The sequence below is a fragment of the Lissotriton vulgaris genome, chromosome 1_1, assembly GCF_964263255.1.
Source record: "Lissotriton vulgaris chromosome 1_1, aLisVul1.2, whole genome shotgun sequence".
Classification (NCBI taxonomy): domain Eukaryota; kingdom Metazoa; phylum Chordata; class Amphibia; order Caudata; family Salamandridae; genus Lissotriton; species Lissotriton vulgaris.
This window is the reverse complement of record NC_141685.1, coordinates 816,743,871-816,761,668: the sequence shown is the minus strand read 5'-3', so window position 1 is coordinate 816,761,668 and position 17,798 is coordinate 816,743,871. Positions and strand designations below refer to the sequence as shown.

At 44.8% G+C, this 17,798-nt stretch overlaps 1 protein-coding gene across 1 annotated transcript in view; it reads left to right on the top strand.

The window, feature by feature from the left end:
• Positions 1-251: 251 nt before the first annotated feature.
• Positions 252-17,798, top strand: part of EDEM3 (ER degradation enhancing alpha-mannosidase like protein 3) — a 570,354-nt gene continuing 552,807 nt past the window's right edge. The window contains exons 1-2 of the mRNA XM_086957104.1: positions 252-521; positions 12,016-12,061. Coding sequence (XP_086813230.1) covers positions 406-521; positions 12,016-12,061 — 162 coding nt within the window. The 5' untranslated portion in view covers positions 252-405. The remainder of the gene's footprint in view (positions 522-12,015; positions 12,062-17,798) is intronic.

Below are 17,798 nucleotides of genomic sequence, written 5' to 3'. Positions count from 1 at the left end.
GGTAAAAATTGTTTGTTTTGTATATCGCATCCGTTCTGAAATGAATGGATGAACATGCATTTGTATCTTTGTTGACAAAATATTAGCATGCTTGTCAACAATAATATTTTTGTTTTATGCGAAATCATTTACTGGTTTTAGTGATGCTCGTAGATATATATATAGATATTTCAAGCAGTACAAGATGGCCGCCACCGCAAATCATGCTGTAGGCAGCCCTTCCTCCTGTGGCTTTCTCGGTCCGTCCCAACACTCGGATAGGGCTTTGCGCATGCGTACCTTGTTCACCTGGCCCACACTGGAGCGGAGCGGCCGGTGCAGAGCCAGCTGGGCAGCTGCACAGACACAGTAGGAGGATGTGCTGCTTTCGCACTGCCCCGAGGGCTTAGCCCCCTCTCCGCTGCCATGAGCCGGGACATGTGCCCATCCCGGGGCTGTGCGCTGCTCTTCCTGGTGCTCCTCTGTGGGAGCGCCCACCCGGGGGAAGCCGCCATGGGCCGGGCGGAGAAACAGAGGCTCAGGTAAGGGAAGGCTTATGCAGGGGTTTGGCTGTGAGAGACCCAGAGACCTCATATGACAGTGCCTCTAGAACATTTGACAATCGGACCTTTGGTTTCATTGACATCATACTTGCGTCTTGAGAACCACTGACTGCACCTACTCAAATATTGTCACCTTGTCTGAGGTCTTATTTTCATCTGTGGGCTTACTGCCCTCGTCTTCCTTTAGCTTTGGTAGAATGACTGACCATAATCCCCTGTTCCTATACAACGACTGACAGCACCTTCATTCAGTTCACGTAAACACACTTGTCGTTCATTGGATTTCTGACCGTACTTTTAGAACTGCAGGTAGCTCCTGTGACACATGTACTTCCAGAACAGGTGACGGTGCTTAAGGGGCACTGACATAAAATGACTTTTCCCACATAGTTCTTGGTACCTACCACTTTTCCCACTGTTGCAGCGCTCTAAATAATGCGTTGACTTAGCTTTTTACTCTACAGTTTTCCCTTTTTTTGATACTCGTGGAAAAGAAACCTGTGCTGTACAAATTCGGAAATAGAATCTTCCTTTACAAGAGTAACGCATCAGTAGTAACTAACACCATGACATTGTATAAAGCACCTTAATTCTGGAGAATCATAAATTAAATGTGGCATGATACGTGTCAGCAGTATAGTGAATGTAAGAACCTTTACTCTTCGGTTTACATCTTTGAAATTTGGACTTTGTGTGAAAAATTGAATTCACCTTTCCAGCGCTAATTTACACACGTACTAATGTAGATGTATTCACAACACTTCGGTACTTAATTTTTCCATTGTACCTGTCTTGCTGTTAATTTGCACTGTAAATAATAGGTGATGATATATTCTCAGTGATGCATGTTTTATCACGTTTGAAAGTATTAAAGGGCTTCTGGCCATAATTAAATTTTAACCGTTGACCATCAAGTTGCTTACTGAGTTTTGCAGTAGGAAATGAACCCAGTGATAGATAATGACCATATTTGCTAGCCAAGTTTATCAGCTGGTAAGATAGATCAGTGTAAACTACCTACAACTGACAGATGTTCAGTCGGAAAGTCTGTGCTTCTTATAGTAGTAAATAGTTCTGGCATTGAGCTGGTTTCCTGCTGTGTATAAGGCATAGGTCTTAGGTTTGAATCATAGAAGGCAGCTCATTGGTTGCATGCGTTTATTGTAGGCATTCTGTTGTAATTTACTAGTAAGCCAATTTATGCACAATTTGCAAAGAATTGCATGTAAGCAAGTATGGTGCAAATTAACATCTATTATAAAGTACCAGCAAACAGTTACTGTTGTGTTGTAGATACTTTGTTGATAATAGACTTATCCACCCGAACATCAGTGAATTTGAAGTCCTGCTATTTTTCTTCCTTGCACTGTAGACCATTTGCAAAGAATCTACAAGCTCACTTAACTACACAAAATGACATTTCCAAAGGTTATTGTCACCAGGTTAGCTACTACCAAGAGGGCTTACAGTCTTCCTGTTTTTCACCTTCCACATCCCTCAGGGTTTCTTTTTTCGAGATCTTGGACAGAAACGATTGGCCAAGTAGTGAATGGTCTTCAGGCCTCAACCTCCCCTCCGCCCCGTGCTGACTCGAAGACAATAGCCTTTAAATGTAATGCAAGTTTTTGGTGCAAAGAGAACAACTTGGGTAATTTGCAAATGCAGTCTGTCGCAATCATCAACAGTCTCTGCTACTTCTGTAGCATCAGTGACACTGGTAGAATCATTGACAGTAATCACTGTTCACCTAGTTGAGCTGGTTTTATATATACAATTGATGATTGGACAGCAGATGTCAGACCCCAGTTGGGGTGGTGTGGCACAGGGCAAGCAGACGCTTCAGCACCCCAACCATGGTAGTTGAGGTTGTTTGCCACTGGTGCCCTTGAGTTCGTCCTGCTAAGCTTCTGCATTCTGGGCCAGGTACAAATCTTTTCATACTTAACAGACAGCGGAGCAAGGGCAAGCAGTCACAGGCTTCTCAAGGAAATGGTATGGGGGCACAAGCTCAGAACTCGTTAATCACTTTAACCTCCGTGTCCAGACCAGTGCTTGTCTTTTTAAGAAAAAAAGGTTGTTTTTAATCTCACATCAGTACTACACTGTGCAATCCACTTTAAAGGCAGTGATCCTGCCGCTGATTCTCCCTTGTGGTGCTACTCCCACTGCTTCCTGCCCCTATGCTATCTCCCATCCGTGTGACTCTTTGAGATTGCCCCCTCTCCTCCAGTAATTAAGGAAGAAGCATGAATCATGCTATGGTGCACTTTCTGGTGTCCCACAAGTCAAATGTCCAATCAATTTGTGCATTTTGTATGTTCTCGTCTTAGTGGTGTAGTGGACAAGGAGTGAGTTGCGGGATCTCTTGCATTTTTCAAGTGCAGATTAATTTCAGTAGTTTAGTCTTCCCACATAAAGTCCTGTGTAGTTGGATGGAGTTCTCGGAAGCTGCACAGGAGTCCAGACCTGGCCTTCGCGCCCTCTCATGCGACCCCTCTGGTTCTGTCCAGTGTCAATCAGCAGTCCTGAATCTTCCATGCATGTGTGGTCTGTTTTCTGTGGCCTCTTCCAGCCAGTGAGATGAATGCAGCCCCACTTGGGCGATTGTCTGAATGTTTGATGCCGAAGCAGGTACATGCCCTGACTGGGCTGATATGATCACCAGGGCAATTGCTGCCCCATTCTTGCTGACACAATGTCACAGTAGTTCAGCCCCTAACAAAGCAGCACTATCACCAAGGAAGTTGCAGCCCCCACCTGGGCCGGTGCGTTCACGTAGGCTTTTGGCAGTTTCTACCAGGTACCTTATGGGAGACTGTCATTCTGTAGCACAGGCCACTTCTTGCTTTGCTTTGGGCAGTCAGCTTTCTCTTGGTATTCCTCCATCCAGGGACATATTGGGCTTTTCCTTGATAGTCTGTACTCCTGCAGGGCCATTCAGACTCCTTCATTTTCTCAGCAGGAAGTGATGCTTCTAGGTACTAGGCAGACCCTTAGCTTCTCCAGAAGAAAGTGCCAAAGCGCAAACTTCAGGTCACCAGTGGAAGACTGGCTGTGAGGCCGACCCTCGCCCTGGTCACACAGCAGCTCTTTGAGTACTCTGCAGAGCACTCCTTTCCTTGTCATGAAGGTCTTGAAACTGGAAAAAAAAGTCGGAAGGTTTGGAAATATTTTCCAGACCAAAATCTGTCTCAAACTTCAAAACAGGTTTGAGGTGGTTCTCTTTCAAGTGACCTTCTTGGATTGTTTTCCAGACACAACCTTTGTGTAAAATGATGCTTCTCACTACAAGTGGCACTGGGTCTGTCTCCACATTGGAGCATCAACAACAAGGGTACAATGAATTGTGAGGTTTTAGTTCAATGCTGCCACAGTGTCAAAACACCGCAAACCTTACCTTGAGGCTGCGGTTTGGCCTCGCAGAGACAATGTGAATCAACTCCCCAGTCCCTTCCTCTTACTTGTGTATGTGTCAACAGGACCAGGAAGAAGGCTGGGGCACAGGGGAGGAGGCTGTGGAAATTCCGAAGTGGCATTCCCTCTATGTGTAAGCTACTACAGTTTAAAAAAGGGGAAAGAAGTCCAGAAATCAAGGAAGTACACATAACACCCACTTTGAAACCACTCAAGCCCAATCACTGATATCCACCTGAGGAAAGAAAGGAACGAGTATGCATGAGTCTGTTGGAGAATTGGGTGCAGGCTGGAGAACTGAAGTAAGCAGGTTTGTGGAACCATTGAGGACGAAGGATCCTGTTCGATACAAATTTAACCACACACACACACACACACACACCACACCCCTCCCCGTGTATAATAACCTTGAGGGGATAGAATCCCCAGGATTATGACTCAGTTAAGGCATTAATGAGTACTGTTCCCCAATATCGCACACTTGTATGTGCTGGTGTATTCAAATAAGGAAATGAAAAATGCAGGTAGCCAATGCAGGAATGCGTTTAGCAGCACCACGACCAGATAACATCAGTTGAGTATTCACTGATGTGGAAACTTGTTGTACAAGGCACACTTCCTGTGCATGTATTAGCAATTCCTTGCTGCAACCACCATTACCGTCCGTGCATTAGAATCAGTAAGCCCCCCACAGGCATGTATCAAACTAAGAAGCATAAAATGTGGTAAGCGCTCCAAGCGCATGCATCAAAATGCATGAGCTTAAACGATAAATAAATGCTCCATGTGTCATCATCAAACCATGAGCATAAACAATTTGGGAGCGCTCCATGTATGTTTATCAATCCATGAGCATGAGCAAAATGAAAGCGCTCCATTCACGTGTATCTAAACCATAAGTACAAGCAATGTCAAAGTCCTCCATGTGCTTACGCTTATTGGATTGCCAAAGGATCATTAATGAGCTCCTTGAGAGAGCATCAAACCATGAGCATAAGCATATTAAAACGCTCTCCAAGCGCGGCTTTTCACGGAAGTCATGTGGGCTTAGACAGATAACGTAACCCAGTGCGTTTCAGGATGCCATAATTGAGAAATGCTGAATGGGCTACAGTGGGTTGGGTTATAGGTGAAGCAGCTTAGCGTTTGTGAATGCCTCCTTAATACGCATCACAAGACGGAAGCTCACCTACCCCTTTGTGACCTTGCAGGAAGTCTAGTCGGCCCAGTGTATGCACCACTAACCTTAAAGTGGTTGTGTAGAAGAAGGTGCTACGTGCATTCTGCACTGGATATGGCTAGCCCCGCATTATTGACTCCGGTCCCTATTGCAATATCGGAGAGGCAATTGTGGGGGGGAAGGGGGGGTCTCATGAGCCTGGACACATGACATGCAAGCCTCTCTGAAGCAGTATTCATGGATAGACCAAAGGCTTGCCCTGACCTAGAAAATCCATCATCTTGCACATCAAGAAAATGCATTCTTCCTTCACCACTCCCAACAATCAATTGAAGGTTCTCAGGAAAAACGAATCTCCATCAGTTCTTTGATAACGAAAGTGCTCCTCAAATTTGTAAGGTAGCTCTGTCTCCATCCTTCTCACTTCAATGTTTGGGCCTCCGGTCTCCACTCTCCAGCCACAGGGATGCAGGCAATAGAATTCCACTGCCTAAGGAAGCTGTCCTTGTAGCATGTTAAACCAGGGGCACTAAAAATATATCCCACTGGCTTCAGTACTCAAACGCAGAGTTCTGCTATTGCACATGGCTACACAGACACTTCATATGCACTCAAAATACATACATGGTGTTACGCCAAAGTTCTGGACAGTCGCATGACAGTGCATCTTTACACAGGCGTCCTGTAGGCCATTCACTCAGTGACCCAAATAAAAAGTTCTGGTCACACTATCTTTCTTAGCATAAGGTATGCTGCTACTGCCATTATATGTCCTCAACCTAGAACGGGAGCAGTAGTGCCATATCGATTATGAGGTGCTGCTTTCTGTGCCTCTCTGTAACAGGACAGGTCCAGAACTTTACTTAGTCAGGTACAAACGTAGGTCTTACTTTTCAATTTCATAAGTCTTTATTTCGATTTAGAAATCAAAAAAGACTAGACATTTACATATTAAAAAAGTAATTCGATAACATATCAAGCAGCAGATTATCATAGTACTGTATATCGTTAGAGAGTTATAGCAAATTGTAAGCCGTATATCTAGTAATAAAAACAATAAATTAAGTACATTGATTGAGTTGTATCATATGTTTTGACATCCATTTAAAACACATACAATTCATTGTACAATTTTTAAAAGTTTTAAGAATAGAAAGTAAAATTTCAAAAGATTACACTTACAACATATATCTATGTATATACATTTAAGTGGCATGATCACAATAAATAACTTTAAAAGGAGACACAAATTATCACTGTAAACATGATTTACGAGCTCGGATTATCCACATCCAGTGGAGAAATTTCGCGACAGCTATAACCACAGGCTGGGAATTATTAGTTTGAAGAATCCTTAGGGACTTGCAGCCTGTTTTAAGACCTAGCTGCAGGCAGATAGGTTTTAACCATGGTAGAGTAGGGACTTTATATCCAGGACAGATGAAAAGTATATGTCCAATGCTTTCCCGTTGAGTGGGGCAGAAAGGACAACTGGGACTGCGTCCACCACTCCATTTCACAGTAAAGGTATTGAGGGGTAATGTTCCGACCCTGAACTGGTGGTATTTCTTCCTGTCCCCTGGGACGGTAATCCAGTCCCAATAACCCTCAAGAGCGGCAGAATGTTTTAATTCCCAAAACTTCACAGTTCGAGATGGACTGGTACAGCGACCAAATCTTTTCAATGAAACCAAGTTCCATAACAGTTCTCTAAAAGTTTTTCTTGGTGGAAATGTATTAGCTGTTGGATCTTCCCACAAAGTGGATAGACCCATAGCAATATATGTTGCCCTTGCCTCCCTCATCCAAGGGATTTTATCTGCTCTATCTGCATCTCTAACTTCAAGGAATGCCCGTGCATATTGGGAGAGTTCTGGAGAAACCCACAACCTCCTCCAGTATGCTACTGGTCTATAGCGGGCCATATCTTGCAGGCCACTAGGGCAAAAATAAGCCAGTACACCATGTGCACATGCAGTCGTGCTCTCACACATCGGTGAACAAGATCCAATACCATGCAGGGGACAGTCCTTTCTGAATAGCTTGTTAACAGCATTCTCAGTACTAGTTACAATCCTTTCTTCCTACTTGAACAAGTAGACGTTTATCCCTCTAGATGGAGGAATGAAATTGACAACAGTCTACAGGAGTGGGGCAGAAGTTAAATTAAGAACATTGCCTGGGCAGTTTGGAGTTGGAGAAATGTGCAGCATGGGCAGACGGTGTTTTTTCCAATGTTGCTGCCTGTCTCAAATATTCCACTTCATAAGGAAATAACAAGAACTGTGTTTCTTCTATCTAGATTATCTGGCCCAGGAATCATTATCACCTTTCAAATAAAGGACGCACTAATAGATAGATGTGTGTCATGTTCAGTTTATTTAGAATTTATTTATCTCCCTGATTGGAAGATCGAATGGGCCTTGGTATCTGCAGGAGAGCAAACTGATTAGGATAACCGAGGTAGAGCATACTACAACCATCCAAATAAGGAAACATCCGTTCCCTATGTGGATTGTGTTATTGCCCTCGCATACACTTTCGACCCTAGTTGCCCTAGTAATTCTTAATTTGAAGTGTCTCTGCAAGATTTTAAATTACCTCTTGGCCAGAGGAACCATCTTCTTTTCCAATCGCGGTGCTAGGGATTGTCTGTTCACCTTATCTGAAAGGACAAAGACTATAGGCAGTGAGGCAAAATCTTGTCTCCGAGACAGTGTATGGATATAAACCACATGTATAAAAAAACAGACGCACCATTTGTACTCTCAAGCTTTGACTCCTCTCAACTCCCTGTAAGGCTAGAAGGGTATCTTAGTCAGCTGTGTGCTCTGAGTGGACATATCCTTCCTTTGGCTAATGATCAGGTGCCTTATTCTAGCTCTCCAACCCACAGGTTGGCAGCACTAATGGGGACCTGACCTGCATTGCTCAGTTTCTTGTCTGCCTGAATCCTAGTGGATCAGTGTTCCAGTCATCATCCCACCTACCTTCATCAGTTGTTGCTGCAGGGAGAACAAGGGGTCAGGGCTCCCCCAGGGAATCTGCTTGGTGGTGGTTGAGAACCACCTAGTGCTGACCGTTCTGGCACTTGCTTCCCACTGAGTCTCATCCCACTTGGCCTAGGGTGGCTCATACTAGACTCAGACCATCAATGAGGTTCTCTCTGCACCTCGCCTTCCCCTTCTTACGTGACTGGGAAAGAGTCCAATGACCAGGGCTAGATGACCACTAGACCCCTGTAAGCTTCCCTTCATCACCAACCTTTCCAACTCTGACTGATGGAACTCACCTAAACACGTTCTCACCCTGGTCACACTGATACATAGGCATCCCAATCTGATGCTCACATACTCGCTCATCACACATCACCCTTGCACACTGTCTGCAGTATCATGTGGTCACTGTCGTAGTACCTCTGCTCTCACAGAACCATTAAGACCAACCGAAATGGTCCCTTCATCATGCACTTGCACATTTATCTGTTATTGCCATCTCTTACTGAAACAGTCAAGAAATGTGAAATAAGCCTCTCAAATAAGTAATCTTTTCAGCCTGCGAGACAACCACAGCTCATGATTTCTCCAGTAGTCTCTGTGCAACCTGTATGCTACCGGTGGTCATATCAACCTTTCAACCTATTGGGTATCAAATGATGAGTACCATTTACCTGTGTAATAGCACACGTGGGGCCATGGTACAGACTTGCAATGGGTATTTCCTTCCACTTTTTGCCTCCCTTGGCCTTTCCGTATTACAGAAAGGACTGCAGATGCTTTTGGGCCCCCTTTGGGAACATGGATCACGAGACATATGCATTTCATCCTTCTAAATTCAAGTGCAAAGGACCTTGCCCCATGTAATAAAGGAATGCCTTTGCCCATGTTCCTGTGTTGCATTACAGATGCAAAGGCAAACTGCGTTTCTTCCACATTGAAAGTGCTGCAGAATCAGTGCACCACAAAGCTTTGTCTTCTGAAAGGGGTACAGGGATATCCTTCCTCAAGCAGATGCTGTAGTGCACACTGTCTCCAATTAGGTAATTAGGAAACATGAACCTATCCCTCCTTTAGTTATAAACATGGATTCTAATTTCTTTTACAGAATATAGAAGTGCTTCCTCCAGATAAGTGTTTTATTGTGCTTAATATAATTCAAAATACAGCTACATTTAAACAGAAGGGAAAACAGAGAAAGGGAGTTTCAGAAAAGGAAAGGAGCAGGGAGACCAGAGCTAGATCGGGAAGTGGATTTTTCCTGCTTATAGTATCCGATTGTCTTTGCTTCTTAGCTGTTTTTATTTCTACCAGAGATCGTCAGGGATGATGATAAATTGTTTTGAAGATGGTGTGTGCCAATGTGAACTTAATCTGGACTTCAGTCCGTCCACAAGGTTCAGCACTTTGGTGTGTTCCATTCTGTCCAAGCTGATACCCTACCATCCAAGCAAGTTTCCACTGTATAGGATTCGACTAATCTGCTTGACGCAGTACAAACGTTTCTGCAGTAGACTCTACATGTAAATGAGCATTTGGACTACTTCCTCACAAACAGCTTGCTACCTCTCGTCTAGCCACCCACAAATTTAAAAATATTGGGAAAAACATTGACTAAATGGGGAAACAATTAAAAATGGTTCAGTCAGTGATTTAATGTAATTTCCATAAACCGGATACTTCTGAGGATTTTATTTAACTGTAACAATTGGTGTGGAATTTAATAAAATATTGTCTTGTCCATGGGGCAGGTTGCTTCATAAATCGACTTTTCCTGTAACAAAATCCACTTGTCCCTTTTGTGCCGTGTAATGGGGTGACACATTATGGCAGCAATCTCATTATATAAGAGTTCTGAAAAAATGTCTCTGAATATGCCATGACTCATACCACAGTAGAGTTTGAATACTATCATTTTGCTTATGCTGCCACGTTTCCACAAATCTACGTACTGAGGCTGAAGGTAGTGGTAAGCAATAATTCTAGGGTTGAAATGCCCTTTTTAGTCTGTGCATACCTACTAATTTGCATGTTTTAAGGGGTTTCACCAACACTTCTCTAATATTTTCCCATACTGAGAGAGGTTGTAAATTTACTCCTGATAGTGGGAGGTGTAACATTTCTTCATGGGTTGGGAAAAAATTGGTTGGAAGGAAGGTGAACTTGCAAACACTCCGATTTTTGCATGAGCAAATCTACAAGTGCAGTTTTGCTCATGCTAAAATGAAGTTCACAAATATTTTCCTGGAGTGCTATTTCTTGCCCTACTTCTGTGAATTCACGAAAGCCGTATAGCTGCACTTAATGCAAGGACAAATACCATGGGTGCACTTTGAGACTTTCTTTATTAATAGGGCTCCTAATTAGGTCTGGCGTTAACCATGATCTTTTGTGTTGATTAAAATATTCTTACTATCTCTATCGGCACACAAAGTAGTTTTGTTCATTGCAAGGAACTACTGTGGCAATGTGTGCTTTTTGAGACCAAAAACTATTTTTGCTTTTACCAATGTTCGTTATGATGGTTTATTATAATGGCAGCTCCCACACCAATAAAGTTTTACAAAAACCATGACAAAACAAGTCATGCATTGCCAAAACCAAAAAAGCCCCATAATCGTATTGAAACTGGTTATAGTAATTTTCCAATATGAATATTTTTGGGAAATACTAATGAATACCAGCATCCATTAACACATTTTAATAAATGAAGCTGCAAAGAAATGGTACCTAAAATGTTACATTTGTTTAGCAACAGTTTTTTCCTACTTTGCCTTTTTTTGTGAACATTCGATTTTGAAACCAAATAATCATCAATCTTGCTTTCAAGCTTCTGCAAACATTTGCATCTAATCAGACAACATTCTGGGAGCATTATACATAGCCTCATATTGCTATTACTGGAACCACTGTCAGTAGTGCAGTCCGAGCTTATGACATTTACTTAGAGTGCTCACTCTAATAATAATGGCTGTGCAATGAAGAATCATAAATACACGTTTGTACAGCATTAACACATGGACACAAGTATCACCTTAACTGCATACAATGCCCTTCTCTGATCCATAAAGTGGTACTATAAACTGGCAGCCAAAGGGTTTGTGCTGTAGGGGGTTGGGCCTACTTGTCCCAAGGACAAAATACACATGAAAACTCGTTGCCCTTGACCCCAAGCATTATGTCCTGGGCATTGGGCTATAGGAATTCCACATCCTGAACAATTTAGTATTTTGTCCATCTTAAAAGAATTGTTAGCTTTCAAATATTACTTTGTTTGATTGTGGAGAAGCCAGTCTTCCTCACTTCATGGACTGATTACTGATATTATCGAGAACTATGGTTGTACAATAGTGTTATGGGAAGCAGCCTTGTCATTACTGGTTGGTGAATTGAAGGTGCAGATCTCATACTCTCTCTCACTAACATGCTTATCTGATGTCTTTCTTCAAGTTATGTGATCTGTTCATCGTTGGGACATTTTCTTGAAATGAAAATTGGCAGCAGCCCTATGTGCCCTTTCTGCAGTTTATCTGCTAAAACAGAAAGGGTTGCACATAGGGTTTCTAAACCGTTATAAACAAATACATTTTCTCAGAATTGTGCTTGATTGTTTATAAATGTCTAATGTATTGTGTATGTCTGTGTTTTTGTTCTCTGATGCCTTCATAGACTTTAAAACAAAATGTTTTTGGCAGTTCTTGTGCTTCCCCTCATTAAACGGAAAAATACCAATTAATAACTAGTCTATTAATGTTATGAAACTATTGGTTTCCTTCTACATTTTCAAGAGCTACACTTTCCATGTGTATGTTAAGACTGTGCGTTCCAAAATAGGCAGCTGTTGTATTATACTTTAGTTTTGATACTTCATCTTTTCTTGCAGGAATCAAGTTCTTGAGATGTTCGATCATGCGTACAGTAACTATATGGTAAATCTTTTGTTTTTACTTTAATCAGCATAAATTAATATATATGTATATATGATATATTTTTCATAAATACGAAAGTTCAAATATGTGAACAAAGGGTATACTTTTGTATTCATTTTGTGAAATCCTGTTTCCATAGCAAAATTGTTGAAAATCGACCTTGGGTTACACAGTTTAAAATACATTTGTGATGTCCTGATTGGATCATTTTACACGAGTCTTTCCCTACAGAGCAAACAGAAAAAAGAGTGATTAAAACTATCCATATCAACTATTACAAAACTTAGCAGATTTCTCCAGCCCACCCAAACTAAATTGCATTCCAAAATTATGAAAAATGATTCAAGTGCTTGTGTGGATTGAGTAAAGCTCTCTTTAAGTATCTGGGAAACCTCACAATCTTATACCAAAAGAATGGCCAATTTTGTTTGTAACAAATGTGCTTCAGTCGAAAAGGTTATACTTATGCCTTGTAAAATGTACTGTTCCATTAACCAATTTACTGAAACTTGCTCAAAGTGAACAGGTTGAAAATATAAGCAATCATATTCATATGTAGCAAGATTACATTTTTGTACTGAACAGTGGTATTGCCGATGCTACATATCTCTACTTAGTGACAGACAATTGTCTAAAAAAATAATGTAATAAAAAAAAGTTCCCTATAGCAGTTGTGGAGATGGTTACAGAACATGGAAAGATAGGTTCAAAAGTACTGAAACAGCGGAATTATTTTCAAGATTTATCACATCAAGTGCCGTTAGTTTTCACATTAAACTGCTGGGTGACTTTGATATGAAAGACACTGTTGGCCAGTATGCAGACAACAATGAATGACATTAGTAACTTCCTGTGATGACGCCTACATCCTGAAATGTCCTTTTCCAAAAAGTGTATCACTCAGAAATGCTAAGTTATTGAGTGAAATGCTTCAATTAATCTCGGCCACTAGTAATTACTCGGAGCCCCGAATTCAAACCTTTTGCTGTTTGGAGTCGAGGTGTTGGGTACATGTCTGGTGTGGAACACAGATGGGAGTGTTCCATGATTCTATAAAAGAGGATTTTGGTAAAAAGTCTGAATTAGCGGAACTAATAATTTGAAGAGTCACCTTGTGGGGCAGCAATGGAAGAAGGCTATGATTTATCGCTTCATTTGGAATAATACTTTGCCTGTGGATTCACTATGAATTATTGTGGTCCTCGAATTCGAACACCCTGCAACTGCTGTTCACCTTCATGAACGAAACGCGTTGGCTGAGGCTGTATCAATTTGAATATGGGCAAAGTGAAAATAATAATTTTTTTGAACATGAAATAAGAAATAAGAAATTTGGCTATTTGACTGGACTCTTATTCATTTGGTGCACCTCTTTATTTATGAATTTCTGTTACTTTCTTTGCAGAGGTGTTTAGGTTGTGAAAGGAGCTCCTTGTTTCTATTACATCGCATAAGACATCATGGCAACCAATTTGGTAGTTCATTTATTCTCTCTTATCTCTGCTCTTCTGTGTCCTGTGAACCTTTTGAAAAACACTTTTTATATGTCTTCTGCAAGTTAGCTTTACTACTGTTTTCTATGTCTGGCCCCTTCTCCTTCTCCTCGCACCTCCAACCCTGCTCCCCTCATTTTACCCTGCTCTGACTTATAGCAAGAGGCATTAGAACTAAAACAATAGTAGCCAATAGGTTTTGTTTTCTATCCAGGGCAACTCCTTATTCAACCTCTCTGAAAGCGACTGCAGACAGCAGTGTGTATTGATTGAGTCTACTGGAAATGGTACTTTAGGTCTGCCCTTGGAGATCAGAGCATTTTTCTGCCTTATTCATCTTTGAAGTCTGGTCTTGAGCCGGGGCGGAGCTAGCCTGCAAACGAGATGGCCGCCTAAGTCCGGAGCTCCTCCGTCTCTATACTCTATCCTGCATTTATCCTAGCGAGTTGAGCCCTACTTTCGCTACAGTGCGACACTTTGGGGAGAGATTCTGCTGGGGGCACGATATTCTGCCTATTGCCCTGGTGGCTTGCCTGGCGGGCGATGCGAGGCTTGTTGAGGTCTGGAACGCGCTGTGGCCTTGTGTAGCAGCGGCCTAGATTGCGCGGTGCCCCGCAGCTGGTGACTGGATTCCCTCTCACTGCTACTCCCGGAGGCACCCGTGGCGGCGGAGTGGGCCTGGCGGAGCCGCGGCGATCCTGCGGTGAGCAGTGTCAATAGCTTGGGGGGGGTTGTGGGATTGTGCTGGCGGGGACTCTGCTTTTGGGTCCTCCCCCATATCCCCCCACCCACCCCCCCCGTGGAGTGGATTGTACACCTCGGCGGTGCGTTGGAGTCACGCGCGCGGAGAGGAGTGAGGAGGCTGCTGGAGCCTGCGAACGACGCTGCCGGTGACCTTCGCTTGCCAGGCGGTGTGCCCCCTGCTCTGGACTGCCCTAGGTGCGCCGTGTGTGCGGCCGGGCCCACGACTCCGCTACCTGGTCCGAGGCGCCCCCAGTGTCCCGGGGCACTTCGGTGCACTGTTCTTCACGGTAGGCAGCGGGAGGGGTTGAGAACTTTCCGACTGCTGTTGCGCCCTCCCTGCATGCCTGATTCACTGCGTCGGGGGCGCTGGAGGCAGGGAGGACTAGGAGTGTTGTGACCGCCATTTTGTTTTCCCCTACACGCATATATGGCATGCAGACGCCCAGCAGAGAGGTTGGCCTTCCTGCCCTGAGAAGCGCCCTGAATAGAAGACCCTCTCCGCGATGTGACTCTGCGGGTACTGCCACACGCACCCCCGCGCTTGGCCTGCTCTCCGGTCTTGCTGGCCTGGGGCAGTGCCCCCCACAGACAGACTTAGCGATCCCTGGAGCTGCTTAAGTGGGGGTCGGAGCTGACCGCTTGAGCAGGGGCATTGGGCACGTGCTTGAAGTCACTACTTACCTGCGCACTCCCATATTGGGCCCCTTGGATTGCGGTGCCTCCACCCACTTGTGCCGGCGGTTGGATTGATCCTGGAGAGGGTGTATTGTGGCACTGGGATCGACCTACCACGATCAGCCTAAGCTCATCGACTACAGACCCCGGAAGGGGACTCTCCCTGGGTGGCAGCCCTCGGGGGATTTGTCCCATATGTGGTTTGCGCAACTCTGGGAGGTGTGGCGCTTGTACCTTATTCATCTGAAGGTATACACAATTACACTTTGCGGTGGGTGCGCTAGTGTGGTGGCTGGATCAACAATTGCTGGCGGTCACTTATTGCTAACATGGGACACTCGAACAGAACACAGCCTAAGCTCTCTTTCGGCCCCAGAGGACCCAGGCTTATGGATGACGCGGGGGACAATGGTAATGCGGAGCGCGATGCGACGGAGGAGGCTCAGCAACAAGACTTGCGTGGATTGCTCATAACCATGGAGAAGAACCTCCAGGGGGGAATGCAGGGGGGAATGACCACTCTGGGAACCAAGCTTGACTCACTCATGTATCGCATGGACCGAATGGCTGAACGGCTGGACAAACAGGCGGAGTGGATTGATATGTCGAAGCGCCGACTTACTTAGGTGGCGGAGGCGCAGACCTCTCTGGACACTGAGAATAAGCAGATCAGCAGAGCTATGCAGTCCTTACTTGATAAGACTGAGGATTTGGAGGCTCGCTCTCGGCGATGCAACCTCCGCATCACGGGCCTACCAGAGACCACTCAGACTGAGAACATGGAGCTTTTTGTCGAGAGCCTACTGAAGAAACTTCTTGGGGACACAGCTTTTTCTGCCATGGTTGAGGTTGAGAGGGCCCACCGCTCGTTGGGTCCACGACCTAAGCTGGGGGGGCCACCTCGTCCCATAATCGCTAAACTGCTTAATTATAGAGATCGAAGCAGACTACGCAATGCTCTACCCAGCGAAGCTGAGGATTAACAGGCAGGGGAAGTATATGATATTCATGGACCCCAAGGCATTACAGAAGGCCCTCAGGGACTGGCAGAGGGAGAACCGATCATCCAGAAACGGGGAGGCTGGTGCTGCGGATGGCTCCCTGGATGAACAAGAGTGAATGGACCTTGTACAGATAAGCTGCACGCTTTATAATGCATAATGATCGGATATGTGTGGGGGGGGAATGTTGCTGTGTGAGAGTTATGGTGGGGTTTCTGCCTCGGTTGGTAGCAGCAGTCCACGATGCAGATGTTCAATATATGATAGGTATGGTGGCTGCAGCTGCCTCGATACCCTACACGCTACTATGCGATACGATGCCCCGTTCTCCTGCCCATTGGGAAATGACTGTTATTCTGGGCGATGGAATGGGCTCTGATGGTCTCTAGGGGGTCTGTGCTTACCTCTGTTCCTTGCTGCTGTTTGGGGGGCGGGGGACAATGCAACTTATTCCTTCTTGTTGACTGCAGATTGTTTTTGCGAGCTACCTCTGCCCTCGCTTGAAAATCACTGAGTTCTAATGTACGAAAAGGGGGGTGGGAACGGGATGTTTGATTTTGTTGTTCTGGCACTGAGCTTTATTGCACAGGGGTCGGGATGGGGTTTGGGGCGGGACTTAGGGGGTGGAAGGGAGTACGCGGCCTAGTTGGGGTTGGGCAGGCGTGGGTGGGTGTTCGGGGAAGGGGGTGTTTAGAGGGAACGGCATCTACAAAAATCTGAGGAAGGTTTTGCTGCGTTCTTTAGATACGCTTTCCAAGTTTGTGTGCATGGCAATGGCAGACTATATTTGTATGAGAAAGTTCAGCATGCTTTTGGTGGGTGACACGTACAAACCTTTGCAAACGGGATGACAGTGGAGGAAGAATCTCCTGACACTTTAAGATTCTTGACCTGGAATGTCTGGGGCCTAAACGACCACCCCAAGGTGTGCAAGATTTTACCATACTTTGCTTGGCACATGGTCGACATAGCTTTATTGCAGGAAACTTACCTCCCCATTGACAGTCCGATTCTCCGATACCGGGGACTTGGGGGCAATGTTCATGCGGCAGGGTTCACTACACACACTAGGGGCGTCCTTAAGTGGTTCAATCCGAAGTCCTCGCTGACATGGGCCCCCCTAGTGACGGATAGTGATTGGAGGTACACGATCACTGGCTGTTACGGCAAGGGCATGGATATATGCATAGTGAAATCTTGTGGCCCCAACTACGACCACCCGGACTTTTACACTGAACTAACAGCGAAAATTGCTCTGCACTCCGAGAGGCTGGTTTGTTGGGGAGGGGACTTCAACTTGACGCGACACCCGGGTCTAGACCGGTAGGATGGCCCGACTTGTTCGCCATCGGCCTCTGCTCGGACACTGACTGTGCAACTCGCAAATTGGACTTGACTGACGTCTGGAAACACAGGCACCCAACACTGGGAGGGCACACGCACTATTCGCCCCCACATAATATTCATACAAGAATAGACTACTGGTTTGTTACATCCCACTTCCTTTCTAACATACAGTCCTGCACTGTCCTACCGCGCACTTACTCGGATCACTCCCCAATTTTGTTGGCAATTACCACACCGACGCAACGGATTCCTCCCTTCGCCTGGCGCTTCCCCCCCGTTTTCCTTGCTGGATGCCCTTTTTGAGGAGGAATTGACGACGGCTATCCTTACTTTTTTCGAGACCAATGTGGGCTCCGTCGACTCCTTTCAATCTGTCTGGGAGGCGTTCAAGCTATTTGTCAGGGGTGTCACTATCTCTAAACATGCGGGAGTGCTGAAATCGATTAGGGGCAGACTCCAAACCTTAGAATCCAAGCT